The sequence below is a fragment of the Atractosteus spatula genome, chromosome 1 (genome assembly GCF_055471065.1).
Source record: "Atractosteus spatula isolate fAtrSpa1 chromosome 1, fAtrSpa1.hap1, whole genome shotgun sequence".
NCBI classification, from domain to species: domain Eukaryota; kingdom Metazoa; phylum Chordata; class Actinopteri; order Semionotiformes; family Lepisosteidae; genus Atractosteus; species Atractosteus spatula.
Window position 1 is genome coordinate 75,142,129 of NC_142706.1, and position 24,893 is coordinate 75,167,021.

General features: G+C 42.5%; 1 protein-coding gene across 1 annotated transcript; it reads left to right on the forward strand.

Annotated features, from left to right (window-relative positions):
• Positions 1–1,521: 1,521 nt before the first annotated feature.
• fam113 (family with sequence similarity 113) lies at positions 1,522–24,630 on the forward strand. The gene is made up of 13 exons (XM_088921339.1): positions 1,522–1,534; positions 6,588–6,705; positions 8,965–9,044; positions 9,383–9,615; positions 11,705–11,855; positions 13,780–14,014; positions 17,339–17,428; positions 18,398–18,487; positions 18,906–19,094; positions 20,568–20,715; positions 22,514–22,596; positions 23,036–23,092; positions 24,491–24,630. The coding sequence occupies exons 2-13, from the start codon at positions 6,633–6,635 to the stop codon at positions 24,628–24,630; spliced, it is 1,569 nt and encodes a 522-aa protein (XP_088777465.1). The 5' UTR covers positions 1,522–1,534; positions 6,588–6,632.
• The last annotated feature ends 263 nt before the right edge of the window (positions 24,631–24,893 follow it).

Below are 24,893 nucleotides of genomic sequence, written 5' to 3' on the forward strand. Positions count from 1 at the left end.
GAGGTAGAGACTTTTAGCTGGAAGGTTGTGGGTTTAAGTCCCCGTTTAGGAAACGTATTATATTCTTAATCACAGTAAATGACTCAAATTGCTCCCCAAAAATGCAAAGCTACCCCATACTGTAAGTCTCTTTGAATAACAGCAACTGCTAAAAAAATCACTCCACAGTGACAGGAGACAATACTTTATATGTAGGGCTGTGTGCAGAAAGCACTTGTATATAGAGTATTTCTTGTCAGAAAATCGGGAAACTGCTTTCTATTTAAGAAGCTTATTTGAACTTTTGAAACTATATTTCTAAAACTTAAACTGACGACTGACACCCGTCTTCATTTCTACCAGCTTTGACCGATTTAATCATTCGAATTAAGTTTCACGCCAAAAATAAAAAATAACCGAGTAAAAGCGTAAAAAAGACCAGGAGGTACACTACAGGAAAAAAATAATTGAATTTAGCTAAATACAGAATCTTTCAAGGCTAAACGTTACGTGAAAATTCCAAATTTACGTGTCGGCTTCAGTAGAAACCAAATGCCATCAATAAACTTAAATTCAAAATCGCGGTCTACTTCCCAGGGTTACCGCCAAAGACCGCAGCCCGACCAGCGGAGAGCAGATCGATCGATTGGTCGAGTCTAATGAGCCGGACGAAGCTTTACACCTGACTTGAGCTGCTGCTCGAGTAACTAGACTTTTGAAAAACAAGCGCTTTTGCATACACTGCAGACTTTCCCAAAAGCGTGAGTTATAATACATGTTCTTTTTTCCTATGCATTTCTGTGGTCAGCTGTTACTTGATTTTGATGTAAAATCGTACAGTATGTGCCTAGGATTATACTGTAATTCTTTAAACAAAAACGAGATATGCAAAAAATCGAGCAATGATTAATTATTAAGCATTTCCACTGTACTATTTATGTCATGTATGGTATGATATGTACTGTATATGGTCTTTGCGGATAGGAGGGGAAGAGAATATCGAGGGCGTTCTCTATATTTTATTTTCCTTTTGGCGGCTTTTGATATGCAATGATATGCAGAAGTTTTGACGACAAGAGCTGTTGTTTTTTTGTCTTCTAAAGTTAAAAGGTTAGATAATTATTTGGTGGTTTCAAGGGCCACTGGGAGTTGAACTTTCGGTTGGGTTGTAAAATCGGTCGCAGTTTCGTACGTGGTTTTGGCCGCGAACACGCGAGTGAAGCCGAGCTCGGTCCTGCGAGAACAGCGCGACCTCGATTGAAAAAATGAGTACTCAACCAGCCCCGTCACAAAACACTTCATAGGAATGAATGCCATGCTGTAAAACGAAGGAGCACTAACAGGAATTAACACTAACGCTGATGCATATTGTTTTTATGGTTATTAAATTCAAGCTTTACAATTCATCCATCCATCCATTCTCTAACTCTTTCCTCCAATTCAGGGTCCAGGAGGAGCCGGAGCTTGTTCTGGAGAGCAGCGGGCACAAGGTGTGGTACACCCTGGATGGGACACCAGTCCATCGCAGGGCACACACAGACACACTCACACCAGGGTCAGTCCTCCCAAATTACCTAGCAGTATGTCTTTGGACTGAGGGAGGAAACCGGAGCACTGGGAGAAAAGTGTTGAAATAGTTCTATCTACCTTAAAATAGCTAATATAGTTTCCTGAACAAAAATTGCCATATTTGTAAATGTCACAACTGCTTTTTGTCTATGGCCAGTCTCATGTACTTGTAGTCATTGACAACCTCTACAACCTGACCATTAATTACAGGAGATTAATTAATTGGAAAAGTGTTGCATTTTTACTAAAATCAATATTCAGTTCCTTTGTTTTCTTAACATTTAACTTCAAACATAAGTCATCATGCCATTTAGTAAAATTGTTTAGAGTGGGCCAGTGATGATTTTCTGGGTGTTTTATAGGTTGACCAGGGCTGTTATATCAGAAATTTCAAAGGGATCTCTGTGTGTTTGCTCTTACAATTGTTAGTGTACCAAATATACAACAGGGTGATTGTCAAAGATTCATTTCCCCAGTATGACCTGTTGAAACCTGGTTGTTAAGAATCTACTGTATCTGTCAGATACTGGTTAATTTGAAGTTCTTTTAGAGTTTCTGTGCAGGCATCAGTGGTTGTTCTGTACTGATGTATCGAAAACAGAAAATCAAGAAATAAGATCCCTACACATGTCTTTGCTTGGTCAAGATGCTGTTAAACCAGATTTAATGATGCAAGTATCGTGACGTCCACTCCTCTCCCTTCTCTGTATGCAAACTGCAGGGAGTCGGTAAGTGCAGAACTCTTCCACACATTATCTGGACCTGCACCTTTTCTTGCATTCATTCTCCTAAAAGGTTCAAACACCACTGCCATGTTGATTTTAATAAACTCTTTGGATACTGGAAAAACAGCACTATTTCTAGGTGGTTGTGGATTCAAAACGGGTATAAAACACATCTAAATCAATTGCCAGCTGTTGCCCATGCGATCAAACACAGGAGCACTATTACCATGACCTTTCTGAGAGAGATTGGCCAAGGATGTAAGATGGATCACTTTATTGGCCATATACAATTTCTTGTATTAGGGATTTGTCTTTTACCCCAACATACCCCAACTCTCCATGAGACACACAGACAGGGAGAGAGAAGCTTGGGGTCAGAGCACAGGGTCAGCCATTGTACAGCGCCCATGGAGCAGTTGGGGTTAAGGGCCTTGCTCAGGGGTCCAACGGAGTAGGATTCCTCTGCCAGCCGCGGGATACAAACTGGCAACCTTCTGGTTCGTAAGCCACAGAGCCACCACACCGCCCCAATGCCTGATATCACCTGTAGTGGTGGCCTTCTCTTTTTTTTCCTCAGACTGATCAGTATCTTTCCTGATCTCCCTTTTCACCTCTTTTCTGAACTGCACTCCTTGTCCCTTGAGAAAAAGCCACTTTCTTTTTAAAGAATACATGTTTGAGGCTTTTGATTACCCGACTTTTGTTAGCGGGGGGGAAAAACCTTAAAGAGTTTGGCAGGAATGACTGAATCTACACAGAAAGAAATGTATCTGGTACTACAGTACATCAACATGTTCATCAGTATCCTTCAATGTGTCTCTAAACACATCCCATCGCATGCAGTCGAAACAATGCTGTAGTCGCGCAGTTGGTTTTGTCCCAGAGCTGTGCTTTTCTTGTCTGAGGCTTGTTTCTCTTGAACAGCAGCTGACAGATCGGCCGGTGAAGCACTGTTGCCAGGTGGAGGTCTTGCGAGGAAAGAGTAGGCATTTGGAATTGTCCCGTAGCAACGATCGATAATTCCGTTCAACTGTGTAGGGCAGGTCAAATATTGATAATATGTAAAAAGTCTGTTTGCTTTTTTTAGCGTGCAACTGTTAAAATCTCCTAACATGAATTTAGGAGCATCTGGGGATGCAGCATTCAGTTTCTGGTAAACATCAAAAATAATTTCAGATGCCTTTTCTACATTCGCTTTAGGGTGGCTGTAAACTGTTATAAAACACTTCAGGTGGGTAGCTGCGTCAGCATGCGTAGGCTGCAAAGGAACAAGTAATAGGTTTATTATCATACATCAGAAAGACCACCAAAACTAAAATTATTCTGCAGCTAGGATCACACCTTCTCCCTTCCCTTAACGACAGACTACTGTTCTTTTAAATTTTCTCCATTCATTGGAAGTTTCATTTCACACCTCTCTGCACCCATTCTGACTTAACACCTCTTGATTGGCCTCTCTTTCTGTCCCCTGCTCCCGCCTCTCACTCCTCCTCCCTCCCAACCTTTGTTCTCCCGCTACTTTACCTTTGCCTACTGCCCTGTCTCTCTCACACCTGAAGAAGGCTCCACGGCCGAAACGTTGTGTTCTCTTTCTTCTTTTTTTCAGCATGGAATAAACCTATTACTTGTTCCTCTGTTATAAAACACTGTGAGAACTCTCGAGAATAGAAGGACACAAAGCGAAGCTGAGCAGCTTGATGACAGACTCACGCGCACTCTTATGGATGATAATATCGTGGCACCAGTGGTTATTTATTATCAGACAGACTCTTCCACTGTGACAGTGCATTTGCTCCTACAATGCCCTAACCCTCTCAGAGGTGATTAAAAGGAGACTCGATAGGAATATTCAGAATTGGGGAAGGATTTGGGAGAACTTAAACCAACTGGCTTTTTCAAGATCAACAAACAAGCACGCTGACAGAAATTAAGATGTAGCGACTGAGAACACAGGGGGTTCTTGTTTTCCTTTAGTTAAGAATTTCCAATTGTTTTTTTTTTATATTCTCACCCTATTTGAAATAGCAAATCGTATGGTTTTCAGGTTTCACATTTCTTGGCTTCCAGCAACAAACCAGCACAAGGGAGAGAGAAAGTTTGGGCAGACGCTTCCAGGCACTTATCTTTTATTAACATGTCACAGGCAATACCACCCTGTGCAGCAAGTTCAATGCTGATTGGAGGAGAGGTGTGTCCCTCACAGACAGTATGTCACTGTGCAGCAAATTCATTTCTGATTGGAGGAGGATTGTGTTAATCAGAGGCAGGATCACATGCCTGCAAGGGTCCAGAGGGCCACAGGTGTTGCTGAGAGAGATCTTGCTGACTCATCCCCCTCTTCCCTCTGGGACTCACAGGGGAATTTGGGAACTAATCCTAGTTACTCTTAACTGGTGACATGGTCCTCCCCAAGCTCAAACCCATGATTGTAGAGCTCAGGCTGTGCCCGCACAGTTGGGTTCAAACAAGAAAGGTTACAAATGAGAGGAGTCCTTAAAGCCATTCTAAATTGTTTTGTTGCTAATTGTTGATTGATTGATTGATCCAGCTGCTTCCCGAAAGAAGTCAGCGTCTCCCTTTCAGAAGCATGGCTAAGTGGCGTGTTCCAGACCTCTGCAACCCTATACTGGTGAAGCCACTTGTTTACTTGTTTGAGGTCCAGCGATTTACACAAATGGTGGTCGGCATGTGAAACAAGCCGCATAACGAAGCTCTTGAAATTGGTGCTCTCTGATCTTTTGAGGAACAGCTGGATGATATCCGTGGGACAAAGTGAGGAAGATAGGTCTACTCTTATTTACTTGAGGTTTTTATTTGACATTTTTAATTTCCTGAAATGGAACAAACTATAAATCAAAAATTAAAAGATGCACAAAGGGGGGAGAAAGATGGGCTAATTACACAGGTTTTGAAAATGGGAAAAATCACCTGACCTAGCTGTCACAGGTTTTACACTGGTTGAAATATTCTTTAGCCCTACGTCTTCCCATAAGGACAGTTTCTGTAAATGAATGCAGCCAAGCATGATCTGAGTTAGGGATTTCTATGTCTACTTTTGACTGGATAAGAGATTATTTTACCTGTAGGAAAACCCAGCAGCAAAAGTCATCATGCTTAGAGTATGACAGTAACGTGAATTGCCATTAAGAGGTGAGGTTATGCTCACTTCCATCTCAGAATCTTTTTTCTTTGCTATAGTAATCGCAATAAGTTCTATAAATAGTTGATTTCACTTATTTTCTTACAAATAAAATATAACTTTTTTTTTTGTGTAGGAGTGCCTGTTATCACTCAAGCCTGTTTTGACTGCTGGGGCTGTAAAAGCTGTCAAGGTCAGTCATGTGGGGAGGGTTTAGTTAAGAATGCAGCACAGAAAAAGGCCAGGATTTCTGACACGATGATTGAGAAGGAAATATACATTTTTTCAAGATCCCTTTGGATTAATAGAACTCCCTGGTGCTGAGGAATAATTTTGTGGGGCATGATCCACTTATCCAGTTGAGTAATTCTGGTGTTGGATTACAGGTATGTTGACCTTATGTTCGGATTTAAATTCCTGAGTGTAATTTTGTCATGATTGCAGAGCCGTCTTGAATTCAGACTTGTAGTTATTCAGTTAATTGTGGGTTAATTGCTTAAACCAGTCTGTGCTAAATGATTCTGGTTGTGCTTGTGTGTAGCACTGGCAGAAGTTTCAATGACAAAGTCACTTCCTTGCAGACATCTTAGTGAAAGCCTCTTTTGTAGCCTTAATTAAAAGGTGATTTGGAATAGTTAATTGAGAATGGTATTTGCATTTAGTGTTGCATGCAGACATTTCTTTATAGGTCTTTTCGCAAGTTAGGAAAGGAGTGACTTTGGCAAAAGTCAGTATATTGGCTTTTTCCACAGGATGCCTTTACTAATTTAGTTCTGGTCTCTAAATGGGCACCACAGTTCAGCTTCTTTCTTGGCACAGTGTTAGGTGTTGATGTGGAGCTCCTGTCTTCAGTTTAGTTTAGTGATCCTCTGAAGGTTTCTTGGTGTCCTGAAATATGCTTTATGTATAGATTCCTTATAGTAAAACTGTCCCTTAGGTGCTGCTGTGGATGTCGTGTTTGAAAGAACACTTTTCTTTGTCCCAATTATCTTAATCGCTAAAGGAGGCATTTGAAAGGAACACAGTTTCCCTTCCTTGGGGTGGGGAGGAAATCTCTTAGATAATGTTAACCTTTCATCAACCACTCACATTAGATCTTAGAACTTGCCATTACATTTCTCTGTTATGTGCTGGAACACCACGAAGGTATAAATATATTAATTATTATTTTGCAGTGTCTTTTAGCTTCTTACTTGAAGTGTCCTGGATTGGAAGAAGGCATGAAGCAAGTGAGACAACTCCAGGCTTGTCATCTTCTGCACAACAAGTTTGTGGTGGTTCTTGGGGACTCCAGTGAGTGGTTTTCTTTATGGCGATTATACAGCGGCTCGTCTTCTTCAGTCACACAGCACTGAAAGAGCGTGGCTGGAGTCGAGCGCATGCGCACAGCAGAACAGATATCGATGTCTGGCCTCGCAGGCGAGCTGATAGTCAGGGGGCGGAGATAGTGTGGGGGACGGAGCAGTCACGCTTGTTTGGGGATGGACGCACATTTCAGTGTGGTGACAGTTTCCGAAATGCACTCCGGTATAATTCATCTGGACTTCACCTCTGTCATCTGAAGTGAGTAATTTGTACACAACCTAGTTCAAATATTAAGACTTCAAGAGAGAGGATTCTGTTTTTCAGAGTTTTGTGTTAAAACATAAATAATTCCTTTTCCTATTGAAATCCATTTCCAGAAACACTAATATTAAAAAGAAAATGCATTATCTAATGAAGAGGGAGTGTGTTTTTACAGTAGCAATGTTAAAAGCCTAACTGAGAGTATTTTTTCTGCCATCCATGTCCAGATTTGCATTTAACCTTCTATCATTATTTTGGCAAAGCCATTATTACAACACAAAACTATTTTCACTGCATCTTAATAAACCAATTTTAAATCAATAAAACCTATCAGCCATATATTTTTTATATTTTTGTATAGGATCTGCGTCTTGAAAATAACCAGATAGTTATGTATACCCATTCAGAATATTGTTTTTACGGTCCAAGATCCAATGGGTTTTTAATGGAACCCATTATCAATAAATTATCAATAAGAATTATAGTTCTTTTTTTAAGAAAGATAAAGGATTCCATATTTCCAAAAAGTGGAATATATATTTTTTAGAACATAAGAAAGATTACAATTCCAGTTTTAAGTTCACTTCCACATGTGGGAGTTTGGAACAAGCTGCCCAGCCATGTGGTTGAAGCTGGTGCCCTGGCTTCTCTCAAAAACAATTAATCCGAAGATCTCGTCCAGCTATCTGCTAACTATCAAATGGGCTAGATGGGCCAATCTGGTTTGTAATGGTTTGTAACCATTTTTATGCCCTATTCCACGGCCACTTCCAGTCTTGTTATGGCTGAGTCAAAGCACACTAAACACTAAACAGGGTAGGTTCACCATCTGCTCAGTTCTTTTTAGGCTACTCAGGCTGCTCTTGGCACTGGAGCAGCTGTGTTCATCTTGAATGAAGCAGGGAAGCATCTGAGTACCTGAGCTTGTGCTGACATGGTTAGGGCTGTATAAGTAGAGTTTCTGAGTTTCTCTTTCGAATGCTGACAGTTATCATTGACTGAATGATTTTGGAATAAAGCTTTTTTTTTTGGTTCAAGGTCCAGATCCAACAAAAGCAGTTGTGCCAATCTGACTTCGATCACATTTTTGCCTTTTTGTAAATAAAATGCAGTTTTTTTTTCTGTGCAGCATTTAATAATCGATTTACAATATTCTAAGTATTGCTTTATGAGCTACACGAGTCTACTATTAGATAGCAACTGCAAAAGGATTTTTCTAAACATTATTGTATACTGGCAACCAGAGGAGCAATATGTTTTTTCCAGCACTTGTATAAATTGGTAACATACATTGCCAGCAGTTGCCTGTTAAATGCTATTTGCAGTGTTTCCTTAGGTGGAGAGAACTCTCGCTGGAATGCTGGTACTTAATTATGGCCAAGCTAATGTATTCAAGGCTCTTGCACAGCCAGCTCTGTTTTCTTCTGGACTTCATTCTAGATGGACCACAACGCAGGCTCCTCTGTCCTTGTTTTAGCTCTGTCTTGTCTCTGTTGCTCTCAACCCTGTAGCACAGCAAGGAGGCTCATTTTGACATTTTGCAGATTTATGGACATCTTGAATGTTTAGTTCTGAAGTCTGTTTGAGAGCCATGTTTATTTTTGCACTTACGGAATAGATACATCCTTGTTCTGTATATCCATTTGTATTGGAGAAACCTCTGAGTGTTCTTCGGTTACTTCCTGCCTTGACTGTTGCAGTACAACACACGGCTGTTTTCAGTTGTGCATCAGAGAGACAGCACTGGGCCAAGACAGCAGCACAGGGCACATCATGCTAGCTTTAGGAAAGCAACAAGCCAGGGTAAGATCTCTTAAAACCTTACTTTGGGCTTGCAAAGTGTTACTCAGCCTTGGCTCAGAAGTCTAAACATCAGATGTCACTAGCAGCTAATAAAGGTCCTTTGGCATCAGTTAACTAGTTACTCATACTGCTGTGCATGAACTGTGTGACTCTGTTGATACATTCAGATGTTTTAACTTTCAGTTCAGCGCTCAGTTTACAAAGACCTTGTGATGTTGCTACAGAAGGACAGCTTTCTGTCGGTGGCCCAGCTGAAATGCAAGGTAAAGAGCCCTATTACCTACTGGTACAGGGAGACAAAATGTTTCTCCCATTTGGACTGGGTGCCAGTCCTTTTCCTTTGATCTTAAAGCAGTGATGAAACAAGACAGGAATATATTGATTTAATTTTCGCAAATCGTCTGTAATCTATGATTGCTTTTTTTTACTCTCTCTTCTGACCCCATTTAGGAGGAAAGGGGTCAGGTGTTTGGAGTAGTTTCTTTTAATAGAGGGCTGGTATTATTTTAAGAGGTAATAGGGGAAAATATTCTAAAGCTGTTTGGCTGATTGCAAGCATGTAATTTGAATGGAGTGTTTTTTGCTTGGCTGTGCATGTCAGGGAGAGCTCAGTTTTGCGCAGGACTGTCTGGTGGAAGGAGGTGTCCAGAGCCAGATGACCAATGGGACGAACTACAGGGAGGTCCGCCAGTTCCGCACCGATCACCACTTGGTGCGCTTCTACTTCCTGACGCGGATCTACTCCGGCTACATGGAGAGCATCCTGGCGGACTTCCGGGCTGGACCGCAGCCGGACGTGCTTGTGGTCAACTCCTGCGTGTGGGACGTGTCCAGGTCTTTTCTCCCCTTCCAGCAAGATTTTCAAACCTACTTCCGCCACATGAAGTGCAATCTGAATCTGTGCATAAAATCTTTCCACTTTTAGGATGATTGATGTTTCAGATTTGGGGAAATTCCCCTTGGTTGTAGAATCGAACCTCACTCTAGTTTTACTTGGCATTGATGAGAGAAAGTTGTTAGAACTAGTGTTCCAGATGGCCATGGAGATATGATTTTACCTGGATTGGAAACTAAAGGCATGTAAAACATGTAGAGTTACAATAACCAATAGTCTTTAGTTCTTGATGCATTTATTGAGATCAATCTTTCTGATTCCTCTTATTGCATGCAGCATGTATGTTATTCTCTTTCTGCTTTCAGATGAAGTAATCTAATTACAGCTGATTATCTGAATGCTGTTTTATCTGTAGTTTTCTTATTCGTTTTGGTTACCAGCCAGCAAGAAAATAGGAATACCCCAAATAAATTAAAGCCTTATGCTTTAAGGTTAAGTGGGAATTTCAAGTTAAGTGGTTAGCGTTGCTGCCTCACAGTTCTGGGGCCCTGGGTTCAATTCCTGGGGTGCTGTCTGTGTGGAGTTTGAATGTTGTCCTCGGGTTTGCGTGGGTTTCCTTCAGGTGCTCTGGTTTCCTCCCACAGTCCAAAGACATGACGGTAGGTTAATTAATTAGCTTGTGAGAAAATTGGCCCTGGTGTCAAGTGTGTGCGTGTTTGTGTCTGTGTGTCTGCCCTGCGATGGACTGGCGTCCTGTCCAGGGTGTACCCCATCTTACTCCAATTGCGTGATTGGTTCCAGCTTCCCCGAGACCCTTAATTGCATGACATGGTTAGAAAATGGTTAGATGGATAGACTGGTGACTCAAACAAGTTTGTGAATTGGAGTAATTGAACTAGAAAAATCTTTATGAAATTCTGTTCAGTGAGCAGGAACGCAAAGGGCATTTGGACAGAATTAATTGACTTTCTGAAATAAACTGGGTTATTTAGATAGTAGTTTATGAATATGGACAGTTTCTTTTATGCAGAGCTTTGCCATATGCTTGTGAGTCCTTTGTAAACATATAAGCAGTCTTTTTATAAACTGGCAATAATAGTAACAGTATAGTTAATGGTATTTACTGTCGTGCAAAGCTATGTAGTTTTTTAACACTCTCTTTCGGGACTGGAGTTCCCTTGGCAGAGCTGCGCAGTGCAGGTTCTGCTGGATTGCTGGTGGGCTTGCCAGCCATTAGCCTTCAGGCGCCTGTGGTGGCACTACTGTCGGGGAGAGCTGCACCAGTGCTCCAGCAGCGGCTCGCTCTGCCGCAGGCCGTCCGTGACTCGCAGGACAGAATCGGCTGCGGCTGAGTGGTCCCGCGTGGTCCTTCGTGGTCCCGTGGTCCTTCGTGGTCCCGTGGTCCCGCGTGGTCCCGCGTGGTCCCGCGTGGTCCCGTGGTCCCGTGGTCCCGCGTGGTCCCGCGTGGTCCCGCGTGGTCCCGTGGTCCCGTGGTCCCGCGTGGTCCCGCCGCAGTGGTCCTGAAGTGCTGCAGTCAGGTTTGCAGTGAGGAATTGGAGACTCTATACAGAGAGTAGGGGGAGGGTAGACGAAATACAATATGAAATAAATGGAGGTTCAAAATTACTATAATAAATAATTTATGTATATTTTGGATCAAGAAGATTGCTAAATCACATTGTCAAACATTGTATCTCAAGCATTTGAAACTCTGAGGGTTCAATCAACCATAATCACTAGGCTGTGCGTACACATTCAAAAGCTGTTTTAGCTTGGAAAATAATTTAAAATGAAATAAATCAATAAGGAAGCACACGGTGTGGTATGCGGGACGTTAATATATATACTTAAAAGCTAATAAAAATGAAACAAAGCCTTCAAAAACAGAAACAGAGTGTACTGTATGTTTCTCCTACTGTGGCGTTCAAACGTTTTCAGTAGTTTGGAAACCCGGGCTATGAAATATGGTTTGTTTTGTTGCATATTGTACACTGTTTTGTCTGTGGACCAGGACTGCTCATTAACATATGGCAGGGAGGTGGTGCCGTGCCTTTCGGGCTTTCAGCTGACTGCTGTGTGTTGGCCCAGGTATGGTCCGAATTCCATGAGCGAGTACGTGGAGAACCTCCAGACCTTCTTCAGGAAGCTGAAGGAGACCCTGCTCCCGGAGTGCCTGGTGCTGTGGAGCCTGGCCATGCCCCTGGGCAGGAGGCTCACTGGAGGGTTCCTCGTGCCGGAGGTGAGCGTGGCAGAGCTGCTCGTTCGGGCGGAGTGAAGGGGCGGGGCGATTCGGAGGGCCGAGGCTTTTCAAAATGGCAGCTGTTTCTTGTAATAAAATCCATTTATTTTCCTGTTGTTGCAACAGATGTTCTTCAATATAAACTCTTCAGTCCAAATTACCTTTACATACAAAAAAAAACATGGGTCAAGGTAAAAGCAATCCTGTATATTGCTGTCCAGGAATGTGCTATTAGCCAAAAGGGATTAAATTTTCTGAAAACCTTTGTGTTCTTTGTGACGGGGATTTTAATACCCATCCTTTAGTGTTAAGGGTATCTTAAAAGATCTGTACTTCAGTTGTGATGTTGATCAGTGTAGAGTGGTCAGATTTCCAGCATGGTGCAATGCAAAATGTATTTGGTTTCTTTCGTCTTTGTGTGGGAACTCGGAACGGCAGTTTTACTAGGCTGAATCTGTGGCTACACTGCAGGTGTCATACATCAAAGGCAGCGTCTCCTGTTCCTCCTGTCTTCTTGATTGTGTGTGGTACTGCAGTACACTACACGCTGACAACCTTTACCATTCTGTGGAAAGCTGTGTCTGATCTGATAGTACTTGAGACTTTTCAAACACAATTTAAAATATCAATATGCATAGTCAAATTTCTAGACATTTATACAAAATTGCTTTTACCTTGACCTGTGTTTTTTTTTGTAAAGATAATTTGCATTGAGGAATTGTATTGAAGGACCTCTGCTGTAATAACAGGAAACTAAATGCAAGTTGAGGATTTTATTTGACGAAATAGCTGCTATTTTGAAAAGTAGAGTGTCTGTCAAGTATGATAATAGATTGATACACAATGTACTGACTCTCTGTAAGCTTGCATTAAAAAAAACTGGGTTTATTTTAACAAGCTATTCATCTGAGTTTCCAGAATAATTGAGATTTTCTGGCTGGTAAACACTGGCTCATTTGATCTGTGTGCCATAATGTCATAGGATATAAAATTGTAGCAGTGCTACAGCAGGGATTCTTGAAACCATTATTTAAAGTAATTCAGGTCTTCATGTTCTGCAGCTAATCTGAATATTGCCTCAGCTTGCCATTAGAAAGTATTTCTCTGTGACATAAGCAGAATTTTAATTACAGTGTCTGTATAGCAAATAGTATAATGGTGCAGGGGTTAGCATTGCTGCCTTCCAGTGGAGGTGGAGTCTGTGTGGTGTTTGAGTGGGTCTTCTCTGGGTGCTCTGGTGCCTTCCCACAGTAAAAAGGCATTCTGATAGGTTAATTAGGTTTGGGGAAATTGGCCCTGGTGTGGGTGTGTACTGTATGTGTGTGCCGTCCTGTCCAGGGTGTATCTGCGCACCCATTGCTTGCTGGGATAGGCACTGGCTTCTCCTGCGACTCTGAATTGACTGAAGCAATTAGAAAATCAATTTGTGTACGTCTTGAAATCATTGGTAAATATTAAAATTACCATTTTATTGCAGTGAGAGGAAAGCTGTATTGCCAGCATTATCCAGGCCAATATAAATCCAAAAGGTTGATTTATTCAACGCTTTTTATTGTCTGCTTCTGTGGAAATTTCTTTGGCTTCTCCCATAAAGGTACAGAAACACAAAACAGCAAAACATAAAAGTCACATAAAATCACATGAAGTGCATGAAACCACAACAGTATGTGATGCATAAATAAATGGATAAATAAAGAGGTAGTGGGGGACTACAGCTACATACAGGTACATTCATTGAGCAGTTTTATTGCAGAGAGGACGAAGAGTTAGAAATCTTATGACGTTTCTTTGGGGAATCTGCAGTTTCTGCCATATCTAGAATGGGCTTGAAGCAGGCGTCACTGGGATTGGCTTCCAGGGCCTGCTGGAAGGCTGAGCCGGTTGTGCCAGCTCGCGTGCCGCCTCCTGTTTCTCCCGCCGCCAGGTGCAGCACTTGAGTCAGACGCTGCGCCACGACGTGATCGAGGCCAACTTCTACAGCGCCGCGCTGGCCGACCGCCACGGCTTCGACGTGCTGGACCTGCACTTCCACTTCCGGCGCCGCCTGCAGCACCGCACGGGCGACGGCGTGCACTGGGGCCCCGCGGCCCACCGCCACATCAGCTGCCTGCTGCTGCGGCACGTGGCCGAGGCCTGGGGCGTGCGGCTGCCCGACGGGGGTGAGTGCGCCGGAGCTCGTCCCTGTGGGATCGCTCACCCCAGCCTTGACATGAATAGGACCGGCGAAAGGCGAGGAAAAGAAACGCAGCGTTTCGGCTGTGGAGCCTTCTTCGGGTGTGTCACCCGGTGTCGCCTGCAGGAGGCTCCACAGCCGAAACGTTGTGCTTCTTTTCCTCTCTTTTCAGCACAAAATAAACCTTTACTGGTTCTTTTGCAGCCCATGCGTGCTGACGCAGCCGTCTACTTGGAACTACTTCAGTTTCCATGAATATTTACCCAGTGTTGTAGATGTAGTAGTAGAGGAGTTTATTGGCATCTGTACATGTACATGGGAATTGTTATTCGTGCCGATCTCTTAGGACACACACAGTACAGCAGAAAAAAACATGGTAGTCTATGCAAAAAGTGCACGGACTACTATGTATTAATGAATTTGTGTATTCATGCATTGTTTTCAGGCTGAGGTATGCCTGGACAAACAAATCAAGGTTCACAAGCAACATCAAAAGCATTTGCTTAAATCTGGGTTTCCCTAAATTCCTTCAGAAATACCTCTTTGCATGAAGCCCATTTTAAAATATGAATTCAAAATGTAAGTGTTGAGTCACAGGCAGATGTAGCAGCTATCATTGGATTTCACATAGTTTTGAATATAAGATGATGGTGCAGAGATACTCGGACAAGGTTGTGCCAGTTATCTGATACTTCCTGCTTGTGTTTGAGGAATGCACAAACAGTAAGGTAGGTAAAATGAAAATGGCAGAATTAAACTATTTGTGTGAAGTGTGACTAAGTGGGTACTTCTTTATGGCAATGATTCCATAGGAGAGGAATGTTGTTGACATTTTCACAAATGGATCACTTTACCCTGAGAGGTGAAAGAAAATGGGGAAAGGGTTTGAAAGATTCCCACTGAAACTGGACACCTGCAGATTAAGAATCACAGGAAAAGAATCATTTTTCACTGATCAAACGAATTCCACAGAGTGTAGTGAACGTTTGGGAGTATGGGCCTGTGTTCCCTGAAGATCGTGCACACAGGACAGTCCAGCCGCAGTGTGGGCAGTCACAGCCTCACTCCCCTGTGGCCATGTGGCCAGTGAAGCTGTGCAGTTCGTGACCGATTCGTTCACTCTGCAACTCACAACTGGCAACCCACTGAAGCTAAGCAGCTAAGAAGTGGGGCCAGCAGGGGGCGCTCACCCTGCGGTCTGTGTGGGGCCTAATGCCCCAGTATAGTGACGGGGACACTATACTGTAAACAGGCCGTCCTTCGGATGAGACGTAAATCCGAGGTCCTGACTCTCTGTGGTCATTAAAAATCCCAGGGCGTTTCTCGAAAAGAGTAGGGGTGTAACCCCGGCGTCCTGGCCAAATTTCATGGCCTCCTAATAATCCCCCCTCTATGAACTGGCTTCATCACTCTCCTCTCCTCCCCACTGAGAGCTGGTGTGTGGGGAGTGGACTGGTGCACTATGGCTGCTGTCACATCATCCAGGTGGAGCTGCACACTGGTGGTGGTGGAGGGGATCCCCATTACCTGTAAAGCACTTTCAGTGGAGTGTCCAGAAAAGCTCTACATTAGTGTAAGCAATTATTATTAAAATTATAATTACTCTTTGTAAACCAATCCCTTCTGTGAATCCAACAATTCCATTCGCAAGTCCTCAGGTCTCTCTCTCTCTCGGAGTGCTGGCTGAGCCAGGGCAGGAATGATCCAGCTGCAGTCTCAGACCTCAGGCAACCAAGAGAGGAACTAGGAAACTTGAGCCAAGTGCGAAACAGTAATTATTAAACAATTGTGATAAATTGCTCAATAAATATACAAATTAACCTCCTATTAATGAAGTGTGGATCTTTATGAATTGACATAGCTAGTTCCTAGGAACAGGATGTGGTGCGAAGGAATAAGTGTTGTCATGCCACCGCAAATGAAATAAGACATGTTACAAGTGAGTCGGTGTTTCCCCTAATGTTTTTAGATCAATTCTAGCCATGCCCAAGCTTAATATGTTTAACACACCCTCAAGTTACTCAGAGCACTGGTGTGTACTCAGGAGATACTCCCATTTGTTCAGTGTAAATTAGAGGGACCATTGGTTTTGACTGGGAGATTTTAATCAACCACTAAAGATCTGGGGGTTAACCTTGGCTGCCCTTAAGTCATAATCAAGTCCAGAAGGGAAAGATGAGTTGGATATTATAACAATGGGTATTTCAGGCGCCTAGTGAACTGACAAAAATGTTTTACTGAAAAAAATAACAGGCAGTTATCTTTGAGCATGCAAGAACAGTACAGTATTTTCACAGTGCCATTCTTTGTATTTTTTTTGTTAAATCTTGATAGTTGCTGAATATCAATTTGTGCACTAACGACAGCATTAAAATACGTTCAGGAAGTGTTGGAAACAAATCAATACACTTGATTACAGCATAAATTAATGGTTGCGTTTTTGTGCTCAAACAGGAAATGGAGGTCCAGTCAATGTAGGGTTCAAAATCTGTTTGTTGCAGCAGAAGACATTGTACACATTTATGGTGTGTTTAGTGAGTAGAAGTGCCGGGAGGTTTTATTACTTGTAATGGTACAGTATGTTCCACCTGCCCCAGCTACCCCCAATTCCCTGCACGTAGCATATTCAATTCCACCGTGTGATGACATGTGATGGCTGTCCTTAGTAATTTTCCTTTTGCTGGCACTGATAGCACTTTTTGGGTTAGTGGTTGGAGTCCTAATGAATTGTCAAAATTGGGATGAAATATTAGCATTACTGTAGCATAATGAATAATTCCTGCCCAGTGCGATTGTTTGGCTGGCGTTATCTCTGCAAAGTGCTGCAGTAGGTATTCTTGAGGACTGTATGCTTTGGAGCAGGAGCCCTCATTTGGTGTGCCTTATAAGTGGATCTAAGCTGTTATGCTTCCTAACCAGAGGTACTTCGCCTGCAGTGACATCGGCCCATCATTCACCCTTTTCTTTTTGTTTCTGTAGAGGCAGGCTCCTGGTTGCTAAGACCCATTTCTGTGGAAGTGAAGGCATCTCTTGGTAGCACGTTTATTTTCTCCGTGACAGGGTTTCTTAGCGTATGAGCTAATGGGTCTGTTAGCTAAGGCAATGGTTTCCATACACAGCAGACTAATTTCTGCTTTTTTAAATATGTATGTTTTAAGTTTCTGACCCTTTACACGCACATCCTCACATGCTCCTCTCTTGCTACTAGTTGGTAAAGGATGTTTGCTCATTGTTTATCACGAAGGTAATCACAACCAAGGAGCACTCTCCTTTCTGAAAGTGTTGGTTTGAACGGTTCTGTTTTCCTCAGATGCTGGTGACACTGAGAGAGCTACCGGTGCCCTTCCATTCAACATTCTGCCATTTTACCAGCCTAATCTGGACCCAGCATCTGGCTCAGGTAAACATTCAGCTTAAGTTAGTGTTTGCAGTCCTGTTGACATACATTGCCATTTTTTGCATCTGGTGTTTTTATGCCTAGTTTTTTTTTTCTTCAAAATTATTTTGCTTTCCCAGAAACTTCCCATAGGAGAAATTACATGTGAACACGAGATATATTTTATATCCATCTCCAAGATCAAACATAAGAAAGGTCACAGTTGTGATGCGGCCATCCAGCTCCATAACGCTAATTTGTTTGGTAGCAGCTGATTCCTCACCAGTCCTTCAGGTTAGACTTTTCGATGGTTTTACTGCCATCCCACCAGAAGGTGTAGAAGAAATATCATTGCTTACAGTGCGTTTCAGTTTTCTGCTTCTACGCCTCCATTAACGATGCAGTGTTTGGGCATTGTGAGGATAATGTGCATGCAGATGTGTGTGTTGAGTAGCATGTATCTAGAAGTGCCATTCCTAAGAGCTGGGTGGCTTTCTTTCCATCACTGTCACACTGGCTCGCTGAGGCAGTGCACAGTCCGAGAATATCTCCAGTCACATTCTTCAGCACACTACTTTTATTGTTATTGTTTTGTGTTTTTTTCCCTAAAATAATGATACTGTACAATCATTACGTCTCAATGTCACAGTGGTGCAGTTTTCATTTTAAATCCAGTGTGCACGATTCACTGTGGAAATGATCCATTGTTCTTCCATCTGGGGAAGAAGCCTTTTTTCACCAAGTTCAGCCTTTTCTGTTCTTCAGAATTTAGATCTCTCCTCAGGAACTTACAGGGACACAACATCACACTCTCAACATGGTAAAATTGTTTTCCAGTTGTACTGTAGGTGCTTTCCACACCCACTGTCGGATTGATCATAATTCAACATAATTAACCTCGATATTAAAATTTTGAGGTGAGAGCGAGAAGGGCTTCTCTTGGCGTGATCTTGATGTAATGATAGCGAGCTGCTGCCTGCTGCTTGTCCCCAGGCCTCCCCGGCGGCGAGGAGAAAAGACTGCAGTCCTCTGGCGCCAGCCGTCAGGGCCTGCCCCTGAGGATGAACGCCTTTCGCTATGATGGTAAAGAGCTGGCAGCTCGTGCATTCTCATTGACGTGTCAGTAAAGATACAGTGCCCAGCACTCTGCTTTAACCCTCCCAATTTCAGCATGTCAGCATGAGATACTTTTCTTTGTCTATTGACAGGTTCAAACCACACTAGTCAAGTCGCACTGGGGGTTTCAACACCAGATTCCACATATCCAACATTGTTAGCCTCATTGTTATCACAGCCTTTTAGAGACTCCTCGTTTGGATGGAGAAAGATAAACAGGATGTGTTGAGCTTCTCTGAAGAAGTGATGGAAGTCACTTTTCCCCAAAGACGTGTTCACGATACTTCTGACGACAGGGCAGCTACTGTAGGTGGAAGTGAGCTTGGAGAGTGCTGGGGGGTAGATCTCTTCTATCCACACATCCTGTGCCATTTTCTGTTTTCAGGACCAGTGTCGGACCCAAATTCAAGATGCCAGAATCTGGCATTCAGATATGGCACCTGTAACAAAGAGAGCAGTTTCAATCCCTTCTTCTATGAGGACACTCTCCTGGTTGGTACAGCGTCGGGCCCCCAGTTTGTCACTGGATACATGAGCTTCGAGGAGAAGTACAGACAGGCAATGTGCTGCCCAGGTAAGCAAAGGCATAGAGGAAAATGCTGTGAAATATTTATGTTCAGGATTGTTAAAAATCCGCAGTTAATGAACATCTCCAGCATTTTTCTCACCCCTATATATTTTTAGACCTCTTGTTTTTAACAAGGAACATCAGAATAGTAATGAGATAAGCCAGAAACAATGCAACACGTTTAATAGGATTTCTCAACCCTCCCCAGCCCCAAGTACACTAACACCTGTAGTTTGTTTAATGGAAGTGACTGTTTCTGTGGATGTGTTATTAAAATCTTTTAAGGATAAAGTGCACTGTGGAAAAGCTGCACGAGTGAAAAATAATAATGCATGCCGCACATGAGCTCTTTTGTCTAAAAAAATCTCTTGTGCAATCGTGCTCGATTTCATGTCCAGCATTGCAAAGACTATCTGATAAAGCAGAGTGCATGAAGACAGGCAAGCCTGAGGCATTTCAATTGCTTGCTGTCTTAGCTGGCACTCTTCGCTGCTGTGAGGAGAAGGACAACAGTGGCGCATCTCAAGGAAGAGGGTTGATTAATTAAATGACCACTGTTCTTGAGTCAGGAATCTTAATACGGACATGAGAGCATTTCCAAAAGAGAGGAGGCAGTCTGAGCCTGACCTGGGCTGAATATGATCCCTGTATTAAAACCCAAGGAGTGAGAAGGACCAATCATGTAGGTATACAGTACAGCACCACGGAAACTCAGCCCCATTCAGTAAGTCTTTGGGGTAATTATTTTCAGTACTATAAAGCATGTTTGTGATTTTGATATGCACTTGGGTTATTATTTATGAAAAACATACTGAAAAAATGGATCACCGAGCATTTTTGCATAATGTTTACACCCTCCCTGGCTTCAGTAAGTAATAAGTGTTATTCAGTAACGTGTTGACCCACCCCCTGACAAAATACAGCACACAGGCATACTTCATCAGCAGACTTGAGCTGCATTGGAAACTTGTGGGAGGAAGTGTGTCGGCGTGGGATCAGAGACCTGTGGATAGACAGGTGCACCTCTAACCTGGTGCAAAGCTTGTGTTGTTTCAAGCACTGTCCTCGCATGCGAACGGCCTTTCCCTACAGAGCCCCTGCTGATCAACCTCGCTAATGACAAATGTTCATCCGCATCCTGAACAAAATGACAGTGCATCTGCTTCAGGAAAGATTTGTGTAGTTTGTTTTTGTACATGCATGCGATGCTCTTCACTTTGCAGTAGGCTCAAATGGATCTGGGAATAAAGCATCCTGCAGCTCTCCCATTTGAAGCCAAAGAACAGAGATGTGCAGGAAATGTAGAAATACGGTACATGTGTAAAAGCATTCTCAACAGTGTGCTGATAGCATGATGGTTTTTTTTTAACTTGGTAGGATCACACTTGCAATGGGTTGGAAGAGCTGTGAATTTCCTTCTTTATTGGGTTAGAAACATTTTAAGCTTTGCTCTTACTCAGTGTCATTTTCTATCCACAGGTCCAGATTTCAGTCAGATGAGAGTTTATAATGCTTGCCATTTGCAGCTGACTCAGGTTAGGACCAGTAACCATTGTGTGATGAGGCAGAGACCAGCCAGGAGGCAGTTTGCTCCCTACAGCCAGCATGGGTTTCATCCCCGTTGGAGGTACTGACTCAGCGGGGTGTCCCGGCCAGACGGACACCTGTCCCAGCTTTGTGTTGAGAATCATTTACACCTCTGTTATATTGTCAAACTTTTTTTACACGTTTTGGCTGTATGATTACCTGTTTTTGCACTTAAGAATTTTCATCTCATCATTAGATACTTTTTGATTTGCAGAATGTGATTTCTTATAAATGTTTAGACTTAACAGCTGCTCTGTGTTCTGAAAACAGGGGTGTGTGAATCATTCCCAGTGTTTTATACCTCGTTTTACAGGAAATGCGTGTGCTGTCCTCTGCGTAGTTCTACCATTTCCGTCTCCATTTCAGATAAACCTTGCGAACTTCAGCAGATGAGCCTGTCTGGCAGATAAAGTACAAATGGGGGCAGATCCATGCCTTCCGGAGTCTGTGTTGATCCCAGGTTTCGAAACTAGAAGTTGATCATTGTTAACTTCAGAAGTGTAAAATGTTGGGAAAGGGTGGCGTTTGTGTGTTTTTTATGCTGTAGCTAAAGGGAATTGTGTACGTATGGAGAATGGGGAAGTGGTTGTTGTATAGTGGGCTATTCAGGCTAGAGTGACTGGAGGAAGAAATACAGAACCCTGTCCCTATTTTCTTCTAAATATACATTTGATTTTCTTCAGAGGCCATCAGGCCTCGTGTCACTTACATGTATAATTAAAGCATTTTTATGATAGTATATGGTTGCTTTTTTGCATTTTGTGTTTTTCCTTTAACCCCTGACACCTCTTGGTGGTGGCAGTGAACCCCACGAAGTCCAGCTCTGGTTCAGGTACTCCGCGGTGTGAAATCCAATGGTCTGTAAGGGGAAGCAGTTGCCTTAACACAGCACAGCTCCAGAAGAGGCTGGTTTACAGGCCGGTCAGCGGTCCGGACTGAGCACATCTGGAATGACCTGAATGGACACTCCTCTTGAAAAGACGCCTGACAAACAGAGGGGGATTTGCATCTCGTCTTGCCTGTGACTGTATGACGCATCAGGTGAGGCATCGTTGAGAGACACCTGGGGATTAATTCTCGTGTAAATTGCAGAGAGTAAAGCTGCTTGCATTATCTTCATAGATGTATTAATGAGCTCAAGTTATGATTAATATTTGTATTCCTTTGAACGTGAAATGCTCTCGAATGTGAGAAACAGTTTTTCAAAAGAAAACATTTAAAAAGTGAGTTAAATTTTAAATAAGTCGTATTGTTTTTTTGTTTTAGTATAGTACCATCAAGTTCAAGTTTGTCATGTGTACCCGAGTATGATGAAAAGTTTACTTGCGTGATTTCCTCACATGACAAATGACATAACAAATGATACAGCACTGACATTGAAAATGACATCACAAATGATATTACAATTCTTCGAGACAGGAAAAAAGTAGCAGCTAGAATTTTAACTGCATTTAGATACAGGTAGCAGCTGTGTGCAAGCTTTGCTCTTTACAAAATGTGTGAAATTCAGCAGTGGCAGTATTTTCAGTTCAGTGCAAAACAGAGTAGTGTAAGTCGAGGGGAGGATTTAAGAGGAGTTTAGGAGTCTTTTGGCTGTGGGGTAGAAGCTTTCTTTGGACCTGGAGGTCTGGGCTTTATACTCCTTGATTATGTTATTCGCCCTTCTGAGGCAGCGCGTGGTGAAGATGGTCTGGATAGAAGGGAGTTCTGTACCAGTGACGGCCTCGACTGTCTGTAGTTTTTTTTTTTACGGTCATGAGCGATTGCCATACCAACCTGTCATGAATTGAGAAGGCTTTCAGCTGTGTATCTGTAGAAATGTGTGAGTGTTTGTGAAGACACGCCAAATCTCCCGAGTCTCCTGAGGAAGTGGAGGCGCTGGTGTGCTGCCCTGATGACGTCGCCTATGTGATGGGGCCAGGTCAGATGTCCACTTCCACAGCAGCCTCACTGATCTAGACAGAGGCATGGCCACCTCCCAGCTTCGGGAAGCCAACAACCAGTGTCTTGGTTTTGCTGACATTGAGGGAGAGGTTGTCCTGGCACCATACCACCAGTCCCTGACCTCTTTCCTGTATTCTGTTTCATCATTTTTTGTGATCGGACCTACAATGATGGTGTCAACAGGGAACTGAAGGAGGGAGTCAGAGCACACAGCCTGGTGAAGGTGTTCATATTGTCTAAATGAGCCAAAGCAGAGTGCAGTGCAAGGGAGATGTGGACCTATTATATCTGTATGCAAATGGAAGTGGATCAAGATTGTGACACCAGAGTTAATGTGCGTCTATATTTCATATTCTGATGCACATTTTCTTATGGTTTAGTATTCCATATCTTAAAGTCTTTGCTCTGTGTTGCAGCTAAACTTGATCACTTCCAGATGTTGCCCTGCATGCCACTCCCATGTGGCCTCTCAGGTGAGGCGGGACGCTTGGGCTGTTGACCCTGGGAACTTCACTTTTTCATTTGCCACTGGCTAATGTATGCCACTAATCTGCACAAGACTGGGAGACTGTTTTTTGCGTCACCTCTCCTTTATCAAAATGAGGAGGTTACAGACGTATCCAATAAAATACAAGGAGTCATTTGTTTAGCTTTTCTTGGAAAGTAGTGTAAACATGATCCAGGAAAAGCCTGATATGTTACAGTCATTTCTGTATTAGCGTGATTAAATATTCTTTAACTTGAATGCAGTGCTGCTCTTCTTTATTCACTGTTAAAGCAAATTACTGTAGGTCTTTTTCTTTTATTCTAGTACCAAGAAAAAAAATCCCAGAGTTCATTTTAATTTATTCAGGTATTTATTCAAATAAGGTATTCTTGTAAAAAACACTATTCTTTAAATATACTTTGGGCTATGTGAACAATTGAGTAGCTGTATTAAGATATCCAAAAGCAATTTAAAAAACGTACTAAAGGACATTGGTGACGCTAATTACTGTTTTGATTAGTTTACACATTAAATCTGAGCGGTTGAAAGAAATGCTATCAAATATTTTATTCTATACCAGCATTACTGTTGACCTGGGCATATTTAAACAATTGCGGTGGGGAGCAGCATCAGCAGCATCAGTAGGCTGCAAAGGGACAAGTAAGAGGTTTATTCCATGCTGAAAGAGAAGAAAGAAAACACAATGTTTCGGCTGTGGAGCTGTCTTCAGGTGTGAGAGTGTATATTTAGACAATTGCAGTTTTCCTTTTTAAAGAAACTAACAAGAAAGCTGAAACTTTCTTAGCTTATAAGAAATAAGACTATTGATAAGATGCCCTTTATGGCATAGAGCGGTTTGTCACTGAGGTTCTGTGCTTTTTAATTTGGTGGTAAACCTCCGGTTTATTCTTGTACTTGAGATTTTAAAATTATCTGTTATGAAAATAGTCTATTGCAGCTAAATAAAAAGATATGAGTCAGATTTTAATGAGTGTGCATTTATGTTAATATACCATTTGTTCATGGGCTACTGAAGAAAGATATAAGATGTGCAAAAGGGGTTAACTGCTTTCTTTCTGCACAAAGATTTCTTGTGACACAAGACATTCCATGCTTAAGCACTTTTGAGTTACGGCAGGGATGGGAGTTAACTGATAAGAGAATCCAAGTGCAGGACAGAAACTCCCTAACTAAGGAAAGAAAAAAGTGGTCAAGGTCTTGGGAATGCCCAACCACAGGTGACCTCCCCCCATTACCATTAACAATTTGCTTCAGAAACGGCTGAAGTTTTGCACCTATATTCTGACCAATACTTTGATCGTATTGTTCCTTGCATGCAATAAACTCAGTTGTTAATCCAGAACTTTTTTGTCTGTTACAACAGCTCCCAATCCTTCCTTTAAGAAAACTGTCCAAGTCAAACTCGCAGTTTGTAGGAGCACTCAAGGAGCTTCCTCTGGTGGTCCCAGCAGATTCAAGGAGCTTCCCCTGGTGGTCCCAGCAGATTCCATGAAAACCCCTTAATTGAATTTGGGATTTTTAAAACCTGGTGAACACTTGAATAGAACAACTGTGATGTTGAAGAACTTCCATCAGTTTTGTTTGCCGTTTGAGCAGTATACCATTGATTTAGTGTAATTTGCCAGTGGAAGTGCTGCTAAAACCAGTGCTCCAACTTAATCAGCAACCACGAGACCCTCTGTTCGTCCAACACTGAAAGCAGAGATTTCACAGAGGTCACGTCTCCTGCCATAGGATATCACCCATATAACTCGATGAGCTGTGGC